The sequence below is a fragment of the Denticeps clupeoides genome, chromosome 6 (assembly GCF_900700375.1).
Source record: "Denticeps clupeoides chromosome 6, fDenClu1.1, whole genome shotgun sequence".
Taxonomy (NCBI): domain Eukaryota; kingdom Metazoa; phylum Chordata; class Actinopteri; order Clupeiformes; family Denticipitidae; genus Denticeps; species Denticeps clupeoides.
The window spans coordinates 2,631,926-2,652,479 of record NC_041712.1 but is presented as its reverse complement, the minus strand read 5'-3'; the positions used below and the strand labels follow the sequence as shown (position 1 = coordinate 2,652,479).

Here is a 20,554-nt window from a genome sequence, read left to right as displayed (position 1 = left end):
GACTCATCTCAGTAACTACAGAGTGTGACCCAATTAATCCACTTTCTATTCCACAAAAAGCATGGTGCTTCTTTTCGTCTTTGTTCCCCTCCACTGTTTTTTTCCCCCTAAGCTTCAGAGAGGTGTCATGCCAGAAGGGTCTGCCGAAAAGAACAGGAGAGGCAGGAAACTGGAGGACAGGGCACATGCGGAGCTCCAGGACCATGCATTTCCAGATGGAAAGACAAAGGTCTCACTGGTTGTATTTGACTGTAAATGAAGGACAGACCAGACATAGACACTGTGTGCACATGTCCATGCAGTATGTTGGTTTATGACTGGTTTCACTGAAATGTTCCATCTGGCATAATGGAAACACTGTCCAAGGAATTACCACGAAAATGACATTTACCAGATTTTCTGCTGGAACACACAGCATTATATTAATTGTCAATAATAGGAAGGTTTTTTTTTAAATAACACAACATCCAATTTAAAAAAAAAGGTGCACAAGGGTCATTTTAGGATATTGGATGTACAATAACAGGCACATCTTAGACCTCAGAAGCAGACTGCAGATTTCCAGGACACATTTTATATGAGAGCAAAATAATTTTGTGGCCCGGCCTTGCACCAAAATAGTGAATATGGGCTAATCCCAGTTACAACAGCACCTCCTGTCCACTCACTATACACATTAAGCTCTTAAGTCTTAAAGCAGTAGGTCTTGCACTTGTACATCTTTTTGTCTTTAACTTTAACATACCAGGTGACCTGGTATGTGAAGTCACACAGTCAAAATCTTTATTTTTAATGTCATTGCAAATTAGTTATTTTCCCAGCAAATGTTGTGTTATTTTATTTGAATGCAGGAATGGTTCTGCATATACAGGTGACAGATTGTCTTAGAAGGTGAAGGGCCAGCGGTGGCCATAAATAAATTCAGAATAAAACTCGAATCACAGCAGTGAGGAAAGCACAGATGTAAAGCGGACATGTGAACGTCCGCTTTACTTGAACAATACTGTCTTATATAATAACCAGCACCGCCATCTACAGTTCAAAACTAGGACGTTCCCAACTCAAATTGTTAGATCACTGAAAGTCAATTGCGCAAATTGTCGCGTTGGCAAATTAGTATAGCCTCTTTGAGCTAGCAGACGTACAAAATGCATTTAGTAAAAATAAAACGTTCTTATTTGTTCCTGGGATGTATTTTTCTCGCTTTTGATGTTGCGGGAGCGCAATAGAGAAGTTCCCATTCCGCCCAGTTAGCGGCGCTGTCGTTTTTCACCGCTGCCACGCTCACAAATTCGGCTTCGGCGGCAGCAGAAGAAGAATCAACTTTTCCCTCCACCTCCGGCCCGCACTCGCACGCGCTCCCCTCCAGCATGGCCGCCGCTGACGGTAACAACGAGTCCAACGGCCGGGAGGCGGCCTCGTCCCTGAACGGAGAGCCGCTCGTCAAGCGGCCCCGGGAAGGCGACGCGGAGTCGCCGCGGAATAAAGTGACGGTGGTGCTTGGGGCGCAGTGGGGTGATGAAGGGAAGGGGAAGGTTGTGGACTTGCTGGCTATGGACGCGGATGTGGTGTGCAGGTGTCAGGTAACTGTGTTCCTTCTCCTTTTTTCTTCTCCATTTTCTTCTTCAAATGTACCGCTGGTCTGCTGAACTGACCCAACTTTGCCAGGAAGTACCGATACGCGTCCTTCTCCCGCATCTTGTGCTGTCTGTTGCCTTCTTGCTGATTGGCTGGAGGGAGGCGGGCCGTATGGTGCCTGCTTGCTGATTGGCTGGAGGGAGGCGGGCCGTATGGTGCCTGCTTGCTGATTGGCTGGAGGGAGGCGGGCCGTCTGGTGCCTGCTTGCTGATTGGCTGGAGGGAGGCGGGCCGTCTGGTGCCTGCTTGCTGATTGGCTAGAGGGAGGCGCCGGGCGGGAATAACGCCGGTTCCTGTGAAGGATGGAAAGTTGCTGTTTGTAGGCCAGGCATGGGAGTTGCATACATCCCAAGGTCGAGGGAAATCACGAGGTTGCTTCTGTGTTTTGTGACACACAATATGTATTTTGTGGATCTGTTTATTTTGCTTTGGATTTGAACAGATTTTGAACAATAATAACCTGCATTATGTGCTGTTTGCCAAATACTGTTAATCAGCTTCTTAAAAGTAAAACTCACGAAGTACAAAATTGCATTAGAGTTTTACATTTAGAAATATAAATGATCCCAGAAGCTTGGATGTTGGACTTACAATTTTGGTTAAGAATCCACTGTGGAATTGTGAGGAATTTGGCGTCCTTGTCTTAAAGGGCCATTGTTTTGAGGAAATGTCAGCTATGCAGCAGAACTGTATTGTTTTGACCGGTCGGTCAGTGTGTCTGCGGTTCTCGTGGGTGGGGTCGAAAGTACACTGGGTGTGAACTGATAAGTTGTTATCTCCCTGCTTTTGTCCAGTTTGTTCAGTAGATAATTGAGTTTAGCTAGTGATTAACCTTCGTTTTTAAGAGTTAACTTTACTTTACTTTATTTGGCAGACGCTTTTATCCAAAGCGACTTACAATGGGAAGACACCAGCAATTCTCGTTCGATTTCTATAGAATATCAAGTATACAAACTAAGAGCCCTGATAAGGCTTAGACTTGTCATTGAAGAGCATGCTCGGAGAGTGTTGGGTGCTAGACTAAGAAAAATTATAATGTATTTATACATTTTGTATTTGTTTGTTCAATGTGTATGCATGTGTATGTGTTAAATTTGTCTGTAATATTTTTGGAATAAGAGGGTTTTCACCTTCTTCTTAAAAGTGGTGATAGTCTCGGCTAGTCGTGTGGAGGAGGGCAGGTTGTTCCACCAGCCAGGGACAACAACGGAGAACAGACATGATTGGAATCGGAGACCCCGTGAAGAAGGAATTTTTAGTCTCCTTTCGTTTGCCGATCTGAGAGAGCGTGTAGGAGTGTAGCTAGGTAGTAGTGTGTTGATGTAGGAGGGCGCAGTTCCATTTACAGCCCTGTAGGCAAGCATCAAGGATTTGAACTCAATGCGAGCAGCTACCGGGAGCCAGTGGAGGGAGGTAAGAAGAGGTGTAACATGGGTGTATTTTGGCTGATTGAAGATGAGACGGGCTGCCATATTTTGGATCATCTGGAGTGGTTTTATGGTGACTGCAGAGGCTCCAGCCAGGAGAGAGTTACAGTAGTCGAGTTTGGAGATGACCATTGCCTGGACGAGGAGCTGCGTAGCCTGTTAACGGCAACATTATTCTTCCTGTTGTTCTCCCCTGGTCTTTCGATTCTGGGTAAATGTCCGTCCAAAGCATATCTGTAAACCTTGTTCTGCTATTACATCTCTATTACATGACTAGCTGCCACCCGAATGCTGTTGCTTAGGATCTGTGAACAAAACTTTTGTGTTTGTCTCAACAGCCATAAATAAATATAATTCAGCTGTGGGATATTTTAATGTAATACGTGGTGCAGAACCATTTTACATCTCTCCCAGATGTAAAATGAGATGTAAAAAGAGAGATGACCTTGCTGGAATGGTATGGCTGCTGTATTTGGGATGGGATGGTAGTAGCCTAGTGGGTAACACACTTGCCTATGAACCAGAAGACTACGGAGTCACAGGTTCAAATCCCACTTACTACCATTGTGTCCCTGAGCAAGACACTTAACCCTAAGTTCCTCCAGGGGGACTGTCCCTGTAACTACTTACTGTAAGTAATTTATGGCATTTATCAGAGCGTCTGATAAATGCTATAAATGTAAATGTAATGTATTTGTCTCTGAAAGTCGTTGATTGTGTTGCATTTTAAATTTCTCTTCCAGGGAGGAAACAATGCCGGACACACAGTGGTTGTGGATTCTGTGGAGTATGACTTCCATCTTCTTCCTAGTGGTGTTCTGAATAAGAAAGCGACCTCCTTTATTGGTATGTTCTAAATCTGTTGGACAACTTTACTCTAACTATTCAGCATTATACATCACAGTGTGATGTCAATTTATGGACCTGAACCTACTCAAAAGAAAATGATCTGCTTCCAGGTAATGGAGTTGTGATTCATCTGCCTGGACTTTTTGAGGAGGCAGAAAAGAACCTACAGAAAGGACAAGGTGAGAACTGTTCTTTTGCTTCATCACACCCAGTGACTCAAATACTAGAATGCATTTCACTGTATTCCTTAATTTTCCATTAGTTACCAGATCCATTTGGAATGCTAGTCTGATGTCAGAACATATTCTCCACTGTTGGCTGTTCTTATCAGTTGGATGAATGGTCTGACATTGACAAGTGCTAATAAATCTACTTCCTCTTATGTTCCCCTTTCTCAGGACTTCAAGGATGGGAAGAGAGACTTAAGATTTCAGATCGTGCACACATTGGTAAGAATTATTTATATCATATGGCATGTACCCATATGATTTGCAGTCACCTTTAGATGTATTCATGTAGTGGACACGCTCTCAATCTTTGCTTTCAGTGTTCAACTTCCATCAAGCTGTTGATGGTTTACAGGAGCAAGAGAGACAGCAGCAGGCTGGGAAGAAGTGAGTTTCCTTTATGATTTCACCATGAATCTCTGACAGAGTTCAGAGTTCTGCCATTTACCATGCTTCCTCTGCAGTTTGGGCACCACCAAAAAGGGTATTGGCCCAGCATACTCCTCCAAAGCTGCTCGTAATGGCCTGAGAGTATGTGACTTGATGTCTGACTTCACCGTTTTTGAAGAAAAGTTAGTAACCCTCCCCCCACCAATTCTTGGCTGCCTTGTGAATTTGTCTGCAGAGCAATCAAATTAATGCTGTGTTGCCCCTCTTACAGGTTCCGGGTGCTGGCTGGTCATTTTCAGACCATGTATCCCAAACTCAACATTGATGTTGATGGAGAATTAGAGCAGCTGAAGGTAGGAGGTGCCGGACCGTTTGGCATGGAGGTATTTGTTGCTACCAGGACATGCATAGACGTTCTGAACTTTTCACAGAGGTTTGCCGAGAGACTGCGCCCCATGGTGACTGATGGTGTTTACTTTATGCATAAAGCCTTGACTGGACCTAGTAAGAAGATCTTAGTTGAGGGTGCCAACGCTGCTCTTTTGGACATTGACTTTGGTGAGTGTTGCGTTTATCTGCGCGGTTGCTTTTGCGTGCATGTGGAAAATGAAGTGATTGGCATTGTGATACACTGCAGCACAGCACACTTTGCAAACAACAAAATGTGTCCTCTGCTTTTAACAATCACCCTGGGTGAGCAGTGGGCAGCCGTGACAGGCACCCGGGGAGTGTGTGGGGATGGTGCTTTGCTCAGTGGCACCTCTGCAACCTTCTGATTATGGGGCCGCTTCCTTAACCACTAGGCCACCACTGCCCCAGTGATGAGCAATTTCAGTTTTAGTAATCTGGAAAAGGTTGTCCCAGGTTTTTTTTTTATTTCATTCATCCAGCGCTGACCAGAGGATTGATTGATATCCTAGCACTAAGCTAGGATATGATATGAAGCTAACGTGTTTCATTATGCTGGACAATACATTAGCGCTGCTGCCTAGGCATTATACATAAGTGTTTATTTTCTTCCATGTAAGATCCAGACTACTTTGACTTTCTCCTCTTGAACATGCCTCATGTTTGATGGTAGTTCCCCCAGGGTTCTTACACTCATTAAAAACCTAGAAAAGTCATGAAATTTTAAAAGAGAATTTTCCAGGTCTTGAAAAATCATTCAAATCTGACTCACATGAATGTATAACGAAGTACATAGTTTCCAAAAGACGGTGTGAGAAATGTTTTCAACTATGATGTTTAAAACTAGTAACTTTGCTGGTTTTATGCAGTGAACCATGTCACGTGGTATTGTGTGCGTTGCATCCATATTCCAGCACCTCCGCATCCGCGTGTCTTTTAAAAGTCATGTTAATTACAGCTACTGCTCTATGCCGGAACATGGACATTCGTTTTACTCAAGCTTGGGCTACGTGAACTTGGAGGAAGAAACACTGTCATTAAAGCTTTTCAGAGTTGTCATAAATATAGTTTAGCAAATTTGCATAAATAATTCTACTTTACAGAGGTTGTCAAAATTGCTTTGTATAATTTTTAATACAGTGGAGTGAAAGACATGCCCTGTTTGGTTTTTGTATACTCTAGGAACCTATCCTTTTGTGACCTCATCTAATTGCACAGTCGGCGGGGTTTGTACCGGCCTCGGGGTTCCTCCTTCTCATGTGGGCCGGGTGTACGGTGTCGTTAAAGCCTACACTACCAGAGTGGGAGTCGGAGCTTTCCCAACTGAACAAGATAATGTAAGAGGGCGTGTCAGTCACCCCGTGTTGTAATTCTTTCTTCGAGTGTAAGTGTAATAATATGTTTATTAACATGTTTAATGGTTTGTTGGTTGCAGGATGTTGGAAACTTGCTGCAGAGCCGAGGACGGGAGGTTGGTGTTACAACTGGCAGGCGCCGTCGATGTGGCTGGCTGGACTTGGTTCTGGTTCGATATGCCCACATGGTTAATGGGTTCAGTGCGTAAGTATTAGTTCTTATTGTGTCTGGTCTTTTGTATTTTATGTTTTTCTTTTTTTTCAACACTTTATTTACTCTTTATTTAATTATGGAGCATATTATCCCAGAAAACCAACAAACTTACAATAATGATCCTGATGCACACTACCCATCATAAGTTTGGACACACCTTCTCATTTATGGGTCTTGCATTTTTTACATTATAGATCAAAACTGAAGACACAGGACTATAAAATAATACACGTGAGGTTCTGTGAACCAAATCAGGGAGCTTTTGCTGTGATTGCAGCATTTCACACTCTTGGTTTCTCTCAATCACCTTAAATTAGACAACAGAGGTGGTCTCCAACAGTCCTGAAGGTTTATGCTGAAACCTTATCATTCTTATCTTATCATGCTTATCTTATCATTCACTCATGTTAATCAGCATCTCATTACAAAAGTGAACAAAGTAGCCTTGAAGGTAAAAAAAAAAAAAAAAAAAAGATTAATCAAACATACTTCACTTTCTCCTAATAAAACAGATACTAAATATGTTTCTTGCATTGGATTCTTCAAAATCTTATAACCGCCACAGAGTAGGTGCATACAAACTTTTGACTGGTATTAATTACATTGCTTAATGTCATGTGACTTTCTCTGTGAATTTAGTCCATATTGTGATATACAAAAAGGAGTTACCATGGTTTTTTGATAATAATACACATACGCGGTCCCTGTGTAATGTGAGTTGTTTGCCCCCTTCCACTTCAGAATTGCTCTTACCAAATTGGACATTCTGGACACCTTGTCTGAGATTAAAGTTGGCATTGGGTACACTGTTGATGGAAAGCCCCTTCCCAGTTTTCCTGGTATGTTGAGTTTTGATGAGTTTTGCTTTTATTTATAATTTTACTTCCCCTCTTTAACACTCTTCCATTTTGGTTTTGTTTCAGCCAACATGGATGTTCTGACCCGGGTCTCTGTGGAGTATGATACTCTGCCTGGTTGGGGCTGCAGTACAGAGGGAGTGCGGAGCTTTGATGAACTCCCCCCACAGGCACAGGGATACGTCCGCTTCATCGAGAAATTCCTGCAGGTGCCAGGTACAAACAAGTTCGCTCCTACCATAGCTTACAAATCCAATTCTAGTTATTCATTCACAGATATCCAATAATAACAGATAAATGAATAAATTCAGTTCTTTGTTCTCTACATCAATCTTTGAACTGTTATTCAAGAACAGCTCAGGTGCCATCAGTTTGATGCTGTGCAGTACAGTTTACCGGAAATTGCTTAATTTAAAATACCTTAAATCACATTCTAGAGTTTGTTAAACTAAACTGAAACTGGCACCCCATATTTGGAATATGATTTGGGAATACTGCCTTATGTTTTTTTTTCTTTTTTTTTTCTTCTTTCTAGTGAAGTGGGTTGGAGTCGGCAAATCACGAGAGAGCATGATCAAGCTCTTTTGAGTCAAGCCTCTGACACAGATGCAACCTAGAGAATGACTTTCACTGCAGCTTCATTGCAACCTACACCATTGACTGGATTCCTTCAGTTATTGCATAAGATTTCATTTTCCAGTCAACTGTAGTCCTGCTGCAGGGTAGAAAATTGCATTTCACGTTGTGCTGAAAATGAATAGGATGAGGGTGATCAATTTTACAGAACTTATTTGTAATTTGCTGTGTTGATCATAGGACCATTTTTGATCTGATGGGCATTTTACTCTCTGTAATAAACAAGACCTTTAAAAGAAGGAAGCGTCTTAATGAGACCTGGATTCTTTTGGGCATTTTTTGATTAAATAAAACTTGTTGCTGTAGCCCACATTGTCATTAATCAGTAAGAGTGCAGAGTTATTCTGTAAATGTAAAAATTGCTGTTTTAAAGAGAGTTCAATAATTTTGTTATCCCTTTGGGATATTTTTTTTTTGTTTGTTTTTTGGACCTTTGAGATATTTCTCTCATTTTATCCCTGGAACTTGTAAATGAAGCCAACTGCTGATGCAAACTTGTAAATGAGCTAATAAATAGACAAAATTTTTGACTGATTAATTTCATTTGTGCATCAAGCTGAAATAAGTTTGTCATAGATGTTAATATTGCTTAATAATACGTTTCGGTCTTAATTCCATTAAAGTTAAATTGACTGATCTTGTACTTTAATAGAATCCACAATACATCATTATTCTGCTGTACTAGGGCACTGGTATCATGTAACACAGTTTACCTGAAGAGGGTGTACTTGGCCAACAACAACGTTTACGTATCTACATCTACAGTCATGGCCAGAAGTTTAGTGAATGACACAAATACTAGTTTTCACAAGGTTTGCTGCTTCTGTTTTTTATTATGGCAATTTGCATATACTCCTGAATATTATTAAGAGTGATCAGATGAATTGCAGAGTCCGTCTTAGCAATGAAAATGAAAATTTTCCACTACATTTCAGCCCAGCTACCAAGGGACCTGCTGAGATCATTGCAGTGATCCTCTCATTAATACAAGTGAGAGTGTTGAGGAGCACAACGCTGGAGATCATTCTGTCATGCAGATTGAGTTAGAATAGGGGACTGGATGCTTTAAAAGGAGGCTGATGTTTAAAATCATTGTTCTTCCTCTTAACCATGGTTACCTGCAAGGAAACACAGGAAAGGATATTGCTGCTACCTAAATCAACCATTTATTGCATCATCAAAAACTTCAAGGAGAGAGGTTCAAGTGTTGTGAAAAAGGCTTTAGGGCACCCAGGAAAGTCCAACAAGTGCCAGGACTGTCTCCTAACGATGATTCAGCTGCGGGATCGGGGTGCCACCAGTGCAGAACTTCCTCAGGAATGCACAGCACGCACAGTGAGGCCAAGACTTTTGGTGGATGGCCTGGTGTGAAAAAGGGCTGCAAAGAAGCTGGGTAGCTGTGTGTGGGGACAGTACTGTTCAGTGGCACCTTCTGATTATGTGTCTGCTTTTTTACACTGCCTGTGTAAGAATGCCAGTGTCAGAAGACTTACTAGCATGAGAAATCTGTGGTTTCCTCTTAGGTAACTACAGCACCGCTTAGACACCAGCGTCATGGAGGCACGGAAGACTTAGAATGTAATAGCAGAGGCTACTGTTGAGGTCCAGTGTTACCTTTCAAATGTAATATTAGAGACAGATAATATTTTTCAATATAACAGAGATAGTGTGTGTGTATGTGTGAGCGTGTCAGTCCAAAGAGGAAAGTCCCTGAGTGTCCAGGTGTCTAATGGCCTGTGGGATGAAGCTATTGCATTGTCTGGCAGTGAGGGCCTGAATGCTTCAGTACTTTTTCTGGATTGGAGGAGGGTGCATGTGAGGGGTGTGTAGAGTCCTTCACATTGCTGGTTGCTTTTACGGATACAAACACAACTTGCCATAGCATATGATACTACCATGTTGTGAAAATTTTCACACAGAACTTACTAAATCCTTATTTTATTATACAGATGTGATAATTTATTTAGTCATAAATTTTCTGTAATTATACACCTGGCCAGTAGGTTGTGTTGTGTGCACATGAAGCTTCAAGAAATCAACCTTTTCTCGAACCAGTTGGCTCAAGTGGCTTGATGCCTCATGAAGAGTCATCTCACCATCACTACTCCATGGTGAGCCACACCGAGTCCACCCAAGTCCATGACCATGACCATGACCAAGACCAAGATTATTTTCAAAATATCCAAGAGATATCTAAGACTAACTATCCATTTGCTTGGTTTACAGTCTAATATTTAATTTCTATGCAGTTTTATAAAAGGAATATCTCTATGCATGCTAAAAATATGACATTCTCAGCATTTTTTTTTCTGAAAGGCTAACCTGCATCCTTTTAACAGAAATGTATTTGTTTTGTTTTGATGTGTTAATCATGTTTGTTCTAATTGCACATAACCAGATCTGAAATAAGGATGTTACTTCATCAGCCTCATTTTTCAGGAAAACATGTGCCAAGCATTTAAATTGCGTACATGTTAGTGTTACATACATTGGGTACGAGAATTATTCAGACACCCTCACATTTTTCACTCTTATATTGCAGCCATTTTCCTCCTTAATGTACACACAGCTCCCCACATTGATAGAACTCATAAATTTAACTTGAGTGCTGTCCATTTCTTCTGATCATCCTTGAGATGGTTCTACACCTTCATTTGAGTCCATTTGACTTGATGAGTCATTTGACTTGATTAGGAAAGCCACACCCCTTACAGATCATAATGCATGTCAGAGCAAATGAGAATCATGAGGTCAAAGGAACTGCCTGAAGAGTTCAGAGACAGAATTGTGGCAAGGCACAACTCTGGCCAATGTTATTACTTATATATACTATCTTCTGCACTTAAGGTTCCTAAGAGCACAGTGGCTTCCATAATCCTTAAATGTAAGATGTTTGGGACAACTAGAAACCAAACTGGGTCCCCATTAATTTTGTCCAGGGGTTCCATGGTGGTCCCATGTGGGCACGCCCAGGTGGTCTTTAGGTGGGCTTCACATAGTCCCTATCTTAAACCTACAAGGGCCTTGTAGACACAAACGTCCCATCAAGAGGTTTTAAGCAGTGTATAGATCAGGTTTAGAATGAAAATGAATTAGATCAATTTACAAAATGACACACCTTTCTTGTGCTAATTCTTGCTGATTCTTGTCTTACTTCTTCTTGAAGCTTGCATTAGTCAGTAAGAATCAACGGGGGATTTTCAGTCTAAATGAAGTTTCAGCACTGATAAAAGCATGGAGTTCTTGTATTTGTACAATTGTATTTGAAATCAAGCTGTAATAATGCAATGATGTAGTAATCTAAAACAATGAATCACTGTAGTCCTTTCATTAATCTCAACCCTTAAATTAAGGACAATTTGGAAGAATTACCAAATGAGAAAACTGATAAACAAGCTTGACCACTTTGATCTATAAGGAGAAGTAAAGAAATAAGCATCAAGCGTTAGTTCAGCTTCTTACAAGAACATGTTCCTTAAATTCTATAATCAGAACAACCGGCACACAACTTTAATGTAAAGAGAGAAAAGCCAGTAAGGTCCATGTTGGTCCAAGTGTTTTTCATGACGGTGGGTAAATCAGGGCAACTTTTGCTCCCCATCTGGTCAAAGATCACTGTGGCTGAGCTCCAGAGATGCAGTCATGAGAAGGGAGAAAGTTGTAGAACGTCGACAATCACTGCATCCCTCCTTCAGTCAGGGCTTTATGGCAGAGTGGCACGACAGAAACCACTCCTCAGTGCAAGACACATGAAAGCCAGCATGTACTCCAAGAGGGTGAGAAATAAGATTCTCTGAATGCTTTCCATACCCACTGTCAGTGTGCATCAATCTGTGATATACAGACTTTCTGAGCTCTAAAGAACCATCAAGACACATAAGACAAATGACAGTCATTGGTGAAATAGGAAGTTGGAGCTTCCCCCGGATATGGCATGCACACCAAACCTCAAAGTCTGTGAGCTTAACAGGCACAAATATGAATTTGTTCCTGTATCAAAAATACTTAACAGTAAGAGAAAAGTTGAGGTGAAATTTTGGGTGCTGTGCAAGTGATGTAATGACAATATGTTAGCCATTCAAGCAAATATCTGTGTAAGGTAATGTGCAATATTTTGATATATGGTGCTTGTGCAATATACTGTGTAATGCTGAATTTATGAGGTGGAAGGAAATGGTGTTGATTTTGGCCTCTTCTGCAATTGTCTGTGCAGGATTTTTATATTTTCTGTAATGTTTTCCCTTGACTGAGATGCTTATGTTCTCTTGAATGTCCAAGAGAAGTTTCTTCAGTTCTGGCAGCACAAGAAAGACTTTGCAAGTGGTTTTAATGATGGGGCTGATTGGCGCCGCAGGCCGGGCAAACACACACACACAAACACACACACACACACACACACACACACACACACACACACACACACACACACACACACACACATACACTCACCAATGCACCTATTATGCGTGCCTTGCTACAGTGGGACGAAATTGGAGACTCTTTAGGAAACCTGCACCAAATCCTGAGCCAGGATTCGAACTCACAAGCTTGGAGGGGTTGGCCAGTGACAGTACTTAGAGTAGTAAATTCTCTAAATAGACACAAAGGTTGGCTTAAAATATGGCTCACAAAGGCTTCATATGTGTATATGCCCGCCAGCCCCAGCAGAGATGTTAATCAGCTTGTTCAATTAGAGCAGCTTTTCAAAATCTGATGTCTCTTGGGGTGAGTAAACAGCTTTTTACACTATTTAGTGTTTAATGATTTGCATTTGTTGACTTTAAGTTAACACGTTGGGTCGAGTTTTTAGTTTAAATGTTAATGATGAATGGATGGTAGACAGACAAGGATTGGGAATTTAAGCAAGTCACACAGATATAAACACCCACTGGAATCATATAGCAAAAAAAATAAATCAAAGATCTAGGAAGGCTTCAAGCCCACTGTACTTCTGTCAGATGAATAGAGGCATGACAGCACCAGCCTCAAAACATAATAGAATTCAATGTACAGAAAACACATGGGGAAGTGGGTTGTGACAACAGTGGCACATGCTGTCAGTTGGCATCTTCATTTGCAATGTTAATTTTTTTCTTTTGCTGAAATGAACCAGACATTGCCTGTTTGATCCCCACTTATTCCCATTGCGTCCATATAACTACTAGTTGTTGGCAATCTGTGGCATACACAATGTTTGAGAGCAAAGATCAAACATGATCAAAAGCAAACTCAGAGATGCAATGCTTCTTTGGTCTGACTGAAAATGGCGAGCCCCCTCATACTCTAGTCATGATGTGGAAAGGTTCGGATTTATCAATGAAGCTGAGGAACTATGGAAAAGTTACACTGATGGGTCAGCTTTCTTTTACTTTAACTTTCTGCTTAGGTTGTCAAGTTCATATACGGAGGGCAGTTGGATCAGTTGGATTCAGACAATTGTGTCCCTTAAATTCATCTGAAGGGACTGCAGAGAGGCAGGTATTGTCATCTTCTTCAAAAGAATAATACAAAGAACAATACATAATACAAAGTAATAAAAAAAGTAATACAAAAGTAATACAAAAAAATAGTAATACATAGTAATCATTCATATAATACAAAATAAATGATTAAATGAAATATGCATTTTGAATAGCAGACATTTTCTTTACCCTTTGTACAGATTTAAGATGCAACTGCATTATTCCATATTTAGATTTTTTCAATTTGCACTCTATATTCATATAGCCAATATATTACACTATTATTAAAATTGATCCTCATACAACTTTTCCAATCTATGAAATAAAAACAAATACATAATACTTATTGTGCAGCTCATAGTGATGGACAACAATTGGATTGCCCTCATGCTTTTCATGTAGGCCCAAGAGCGGTAGGTGTTCACTTCGTTGTGGAAGAAAAATGGTCAAATGACTCAAGCAGTACACAAAAGCCAAGTGATAATCAATGACAGATGTACAACTGCCATTGTGTAAAAGTTGTAGAGAGGAAAAAATGTATTTTCCCAAGGCCTTAACCTGTTCGCTGTGGCTGCACATGCGTTTGGACACGTCATAGGTCTCCTATCCTGGGGCTGTCATAAATCCTGTCTATAATTTTGTGGCGCCAAAGACTTCCAGCTGTCCTTTCAAGACATTGAATATGTTCAAATAATATAAGGTATGTGTAGGATATCTTGATATAATACTAGCAAATTAAAACAGGGCAAAAGAGGGCAAAGCTGAACTGGCAAGATTTAATTATAGGAAGTCATCCAAATCTTTGAAAATTTAAACTGACATTAAAGAGTACACAGTGACCAGTGTGCATTGCTTAGTTCAAATGTGTACAATAAAAATACTCTGAATAAGAACCAGATAATGTGTAAATTGCATGTTCACATGATACGTACATGTGACATCTTATGTACATTTTGCTCTGAATAAAGTTTCAGGTCCAAACTCGTTCCATGAAGTGTCATTTTATGTGCTGACGTCTACCTTCTCCTGCTCAGCTGTGACTCTGAAAAAGTGCAGACCTCTAGAGATACATCTCCTGTGTCATTAGAATTCCTAGTCGTCAGTGCTGCAGGGATGGGCCCATACAGGCCATAAGACTAATATATTTGAAACAAAAATGTCTTGGTCCAAACGTCCGCAGTTCTATTCCATGGTACCAAATGATTAAATATGTTGGTCAATTTCCTCCTCAAGCTTCCTTTTTTTGTAGAGAGGATTTCTAAATTAACTTGGATGGCACAACATTTTGACCAACTTTAATGAAAGCAGTGCGTCAGTATGGTTGACTGGTGCCACAGCGTTGCTTAATTACAACCACCTCATAAACATCTCACAAGCACAGCGTGATGTTTCTACCTTGCTCCAAATAAAATGTGATTCAGTGCGCCATTTCAAATTCTGCTTTCATTCTTAAACCATTCTTAAAATGAAACACTGGACATAAAGGAGCAAATAAGCAAGGTGACATGTTTCAAAGGGGGTGACCACATTCCTTCTTCATTTAATTAAATAGTTGATTTCTCAAACAAACCTCTTGAGACAAAACGTGACATAATTTCTCTTTTTTTCAGGAAGTGTACGCATCATTAACTTATATAGAAAAACATATTTTCTGTGACTATGCCCAAGGCATGACATGGCATAGCATACACATACATTTGAAAAATGTTTATATTTATTTACTGTATTTGCATTCAAGTCGTTTTGTAATCATAATTTACATAAATAAGCAAACGTTTTTTATATGTTTTTTAATAGCTGTTTATCTTCTGTGACACCTTAAGATAAACAAACCAGTTAACTAGAAAGGATATTATTAAATATTGTAATATACAATAATAACATGTAATTTCTAATAAAATATTGTGATTTAGAAAAATTAATTAAGTGCATTATTTAAAAATGTTTCAAGAATGTCAATGTTTATTATTGTTTAATTATTCATATCATAGCTTTGGAATTTTCCCAAACCCTTCCAGATCTAACCTGTTCAGTGCAGCATCACTGTCGCCGTGTTGTAACTTCCCATGACTCAACCCACACTTGCCTAACAGCCCACCCTGATGTATATAAAGATGGGATGCAGAGCACATAGACAGGATTCCCTGAGCAACAAGAAAGGAGAAACATGAGGAGCTGTCACCTACTTGTTCTCCTCAGCCTGGCGGCTGCAACACTCTCATTTCCAGCATCAACTTCTGTCAGCAGAGACGATGAGGACTTGGCAAAGGTACAGTAAACTGTTTTTTATGGTTGAATTTTTGACTGAGCCACTAAACAATGTGATAATTCTTCATGTGCTTTTTGTGCCATTGTAGAAGTACCTGGACAGATTTTACAGCTCGACTGAAAAGACTGGGAGATCCTTTAACAAGGCAGACATGGAAAAGGTGAGAATCACTGAGATGCAGAAGTTTTTCAAGCTCAACATCACTGGAGTCCTGAATTCGGAGACCCTGCAGATGATGAAAAAACCACGCTGTGGTGTTCCTGATGTGGGACACTACTCTGTGTTTGGTGAAGGTCTCAAATGGCAAACCAACAAACTAACATACAGGTGAGTGAAAGGCTTAAAAAATATTAAAAGAAGCAGACTGAGTTGTTGATATGCCATGCTAATGAGTACACATCCAACAGAATTGAAAATTACACCCCTGACATGTCCACATCGGAGGTGGACAATGCCATAGAAAGAGCTCTGCAGGTATGGGAGCAGGTCACTCCTCTGAGGTTCACCCGAATCAACAGTGGCATTGCTGACATCATGATCTCTTTCGGCAGCAGAGGTAAATAATTTAAAATACATACATTTTACTTTACTTACTTTATCGGATAATATGTCAAAGAATTTGCATAATTCATGCTTAAATACTCTAAAATACTGTAAAACAGTAATCAAATGGGACAAAATGACAGTACTGTCCTGTGAGAAGAAAAAAATCAATTTTTTTCCATTTTCCATTTGATTTTGATTATTGCTGAGCATTATAAGTGACATATAGAATTATAAAATGTGCCTTTTGAGTTTCAAATAAAGGTTCAAGTTTCAAGTAAAACACTGCATACAATGAATAAGTTTATGTTTTTATAGACCATGGGGATTTCTATCCATTTGATGGGCCAGATGGCACTTTAGCTCACGCCTTCGCACCCTCCACTGGTATTGGCGGTGATGCCCACTTTGATGATGACGAGAGCTTCACTTTCCAGTCATCAAATGGTGAGTTCTTAGGAAAAGAGAGAATGTGTTTACTGCTTCTTTACCGGGTTGTTAAGAAATGTTCTGTGGTGTCTTCGTTACAGGATATGTCCTGTTCCTGGTAGCTGCTCATGAATTTGGTCATTCTTTGGGCTTAAGTCACTCTGAGGATCCTGGTGCTCTGATGTACCCAGTGTACAGCTACACAGATCCAAGCCGCTTTGTGCTGCCCAACGACGATGTGAGAGGAATTCAGTCTCTGTATGGTACGAAGTTTGTACCCTTTACGCAGCATAATTTACTGACCATTGGCTGCTGAAATAATGAACACTTTTGAAAAAAGACAGTAAGAATTTTTTTTTCAACTCCAGGCCCAAACCCTGATGTGGATCATGAAAAGCCTAAACCTACACAAACCCCAACTCCTTCTGCTTGTGACAGAAAGCTGGTCTTAGATGCAGTCACAACATTGCGTGGGGAGATGTTTTTCTTCAAGGGAAGGTATGGAGATCCCCATGAACCATGCTGTAAGATATCCTTCAGATAGTGGACCGTGTTTAACATTTCCCCCTACTTCCTTTTAGGTTCTTCTGGCGTAACTACCCGCAGAGCAACAAAGCGGAGCAAAACCTGGTCAAGAACTACTGGCCCGAGCTTCCTGACAACATCGATGCAGCGTATGAGAATGAAGAGAAGGACCGAGTGTTTATCTTTAAAGGTGAAACTTCAGTTGTTCAGGTGGCGCTTCAGTTATTCAGTGACCACATGTTCTAGCTTCATTGTTTATTATATGTCATTATTGTCTTGGCCAACAGGAGACAAGGTCTGGGCTTTGAATGGTTACGACATTGAGACTGGGTATCCGAAGAGTCTGAGCAGCATGGGCCTTCCTCAGAACGTGAACAAAATCAGTGCCGCCTTGTACGACCAAAACTCCGGGAAATCATTATTCTTTGTTGACAAATACTTCTACAGGTGAGGGGGCGTGGCTGCATACATCACAGACAGACTGGAGGTCGTCATGGTTACAATCATTTCAGATTCTGACTAGAAAAAATTCTGCTTCATACAGCTATGATGAGGCCAGAAAGACGATGGACAAGGGATATCCCAAACTGGTAGAGAAAGGATTTTCGGGGATGCGAGGACCAGTCACAGCAGCTGTTCAAAAAGGAGGTGAGTGTTTGAGGAAGCAACTGGTATAAGTTTTCTAGATGTATTTTATTTCACTTCATTAACTGATTTAATATTGAACTGCAGGCTATACCTACCTCTACAGTGGACCTGATATGTATGAATATGACTACACAGCCAGAAGGCAGCTCCGTCGTCTCAATGTTAACTACTTCCTGCAGTGTTAGATTATGCTCAACCTTAACGCTGATGTTTTTTTTTTGTCTAAAGTTACTTTATGGAAATCTTATGAATTAATGAAATGAAGGACTAGGACTAATTGTTTTATATATATATTTATATAAATATTTACTTTATTGTCAAATATTTTTCACTGCATAAATTTGTTTGCATAATTGTATTTCTCTTATAAATAAATGAATAAATATATCACTTGATTTCTGGGTCTTTACTTCTGAACCAAAAAAGAAAATGAAAACTTTGAAATGAACAGTCTGTCTTGAGGTTTGTGTCCCCTCATGTAAGTCTCTCTGGATAAGAGCAACTGCCAAATGCTGGACATGTAAAGGTTTCCCAACCTTTGGTGGGTTCAAAGAATCTCTTAAACCACTTTTAAAAACTTGTTACATCTTTTCCCAAATCTCTTCTACGTCAGTATGAGGAGGAGGTATGAAAAACACTTGGCTCCTGATTCCAAACAAAAACCTGTCTTATTATGCTATATCGGTGAAGTTTGTAGCATAAATATTTTGACTTAGGTCTTCTGCTGCAATGCATTCACCTATGCAGTAAGCGGCAAAATAAAACTGAAGCACCAGAATAAAGGTACATGTGTAACAACGTTTGTAAAAATCATGGCAGCTGGAGCAAAAAAAAAGAATTTTCTGAGTTACTCAGAGTGTGACAGAGTTTGGTAAGTGTTGGTTCATGTTGCTCAGATACATGCCTTAGAGATTGTTTTTGTTTTCCCTGGTTTTGGCCCTCATGCCATTTCTTTTGTTGTTATTAGTAAAATTCTTAATAAAATTCTTAATAATAGTCGTTCCTAGCAACCTAGCACATGGTCTGCACAATTTTATCTACGCTATTTAGCTACGGCTACCCAAATTAGATTTTTTTTTATCACAGTAACACACCTAATATAAAATTCAAATCTCAATTTTTATCATCTTAGTCAGGCTTCACCTTTGTCAGGTGATGCGTTTTAATTATTGTGAGAGAGATACAAAAGTCAATGCTGAAGAGCTGAAATTGTGGTAAACCTCTGGTGATTATTTTTTAAACCCGCATATTTCCTTCCCCTAGTGTCACTGTTCATTCTGCTGAAAAAACACATTATGAAATAATGAAATAATTGGAAAAACGGCATTTTGAAATAAAAGGCTGACTCTGAAAAAAGGACTTTTGGAATAAAAACTGTTGAAATTAAATAAAAGGCCTCTGACATAATCTGTGTTGTTGGGTAAAAATAACAACCATGAAATAATATTTCACAGTGATAAGTGCATTTATATGGCATTATACAATATATTTCACAATAATTAGCTGTATATCAAAATATTTCAGAATTTTATGTTGCTATTATATATAAATCTCATATTTATTCACGTTTTTTTCCATTATGTTGTATATTCATTTCATTAATTAATTTTGTACACTTTGAAGTTCCATACACAACTGGTGACTAAATATAAAAAACAATTAATTACTCTGAACTTCTACCTTCATCATGACATTCAAGAAAGTAACCCAGTAGAGTGTCTGAAAAATGTCACAAAAATTGTATGTTGTGGTTGTCCAACATTTATGCAGGAAAAAGCTGACATTCATTTTGAATGAACATCCTCGAAACATCTAAGGCTATGTTGCACAAAATTCATTATGCTGTATATTATAAGTATAAGGTCTATCAATCACAAACACTTAACAAAGATAAGTGTGTGATGTGATTGCGCAGATTCATGTTGTAGACATGGAAGTGGTTGATGTTAATTCAATGACTTGACTTATTGCAGTTAACTGAAGGACTTAGCCAAACAGTTCAGGAAAAATATTGGGTAGGCCTCTCAGAGCTGTCATCTTTCATTGAGACGCAATGTCCTGCGTCTACAGATTATGCAGACGTTTGCTCATATGTAAATTTCACTACAAATGTTTTTGTAATGATGACACATCCACAACAAATTTATTGCAGCAAATAGCATTCTGATTACCCTGTCTAGTTTCAGTGCAGACAGGGTTTTACCCATTTTTCCTAGGCCAAATCAGTGTATGCACTAGTGGTGTACAAAATAAAACCTTTTAATGAATCAATTCCTTACATTAAGTTAACTGAATGGCAATCACATCACAAACTTATCTTCATATAGGTCACCAGTATAGAACCAAATGTTCCATCCCTGAACCAAATGTTCCCTTCCTTATTCGGTAGAGTCTTACTAGGTGGTCAAGGGATGCATAGAAAGTTCCCAGGAGGTCCTTTCTAGTGATTTAGGAACATTCTTCAAATACCTAGAAACACTGAACCCTTACGTTGAACAAAACTTTCAATGTAGCAATGTAAAATGTGATCTGGATTTTCCAATAAAGAAAGTGACTGCAAGCCCTTACAATTTGTAATTATTAGGGAAATGTAGCCTACAAGACTATATTAAATTAACATAAAGTCATTAGGCAGTAGCGGTTAAAGCAATGTTGAATTTGAGGGGAGGGGAAACTAG

At 39.7% G+C, this 20,554-nt stretch overlaps 2 protein-coding genes across 2 annotated transcripts; both read left to right on the top strand.

Annotated features, from left to right (window-relative positions):
• Nucleotides 1–1,312: 1,312 nt before the first annotated feature.
• On the top strand, nucleotides 1,313–8,528 carry adssl (adenylosuccinate synthase, like). Its single transcript, XM_028983580.1, has 13 exons — nucleotides 1,313–1,583; nucleotides 3,808–3,910; nucleotides 4,024–4,092; nucleotides 4,312–4,362; nucleotides 4,461–4,527; nucleotides 4,605–4,712; nucleotides 4,802–4,883; nucleotides 4,962–5,088; nucleotides 6,121–6,275; nucleotides 6,374–6,498; nucleotides 7,249–7,346; nucleotides 7,431–7,580; nucleotides 7,900–8,528. The coding sequence occupies exons 1-13, from the start codon at nucleotides 1,371–1,373 to the stop codon at nucleotides 7,950–7,952; spliced, it is 1,401 nt and encodes a 466-aa protein (XP_028839413.1). The 5' UTR covers nucleotides 1,313–1,370; the 3' UTR covers nucleotides 7,953–8,528.
• Nucleotides 8,529–15,575: 7,047 nt separating this feature from the next.
• Nucleotides 15,576–18,271, top strand: LOC114792253 (collagenase 3-like). The gene is made up of 10 exons (XM_028983206.1): nucleotides 15,576–15,731; nucleotides 15,820–16,058; nucleotides 16,139–16,287; nucleotides 16,593–16,721; nucleotides 16,805–16,966; nucleotides 17,072–17,201; nucleotides 17,285–17,418; nucleotides 17,516–17,675; nucleotides 17,773–17,876; nucleotides 17,961–18,271. Exons 1-10 carry the CDS (start codon nucleotides 15,630–15,632, stop codon nucleotides 18,059–18,061), a joined length of 1,410 nt encoding a protein of 469 aa, XP_028839039.1. The 5' UTR covers nucleotides 15,576–15,629; the 3' UTR covers nucleotides 18,062–18,271.
• Nucleotides 18,272–20,554: the final 2,283 nt, after the last annotated feature.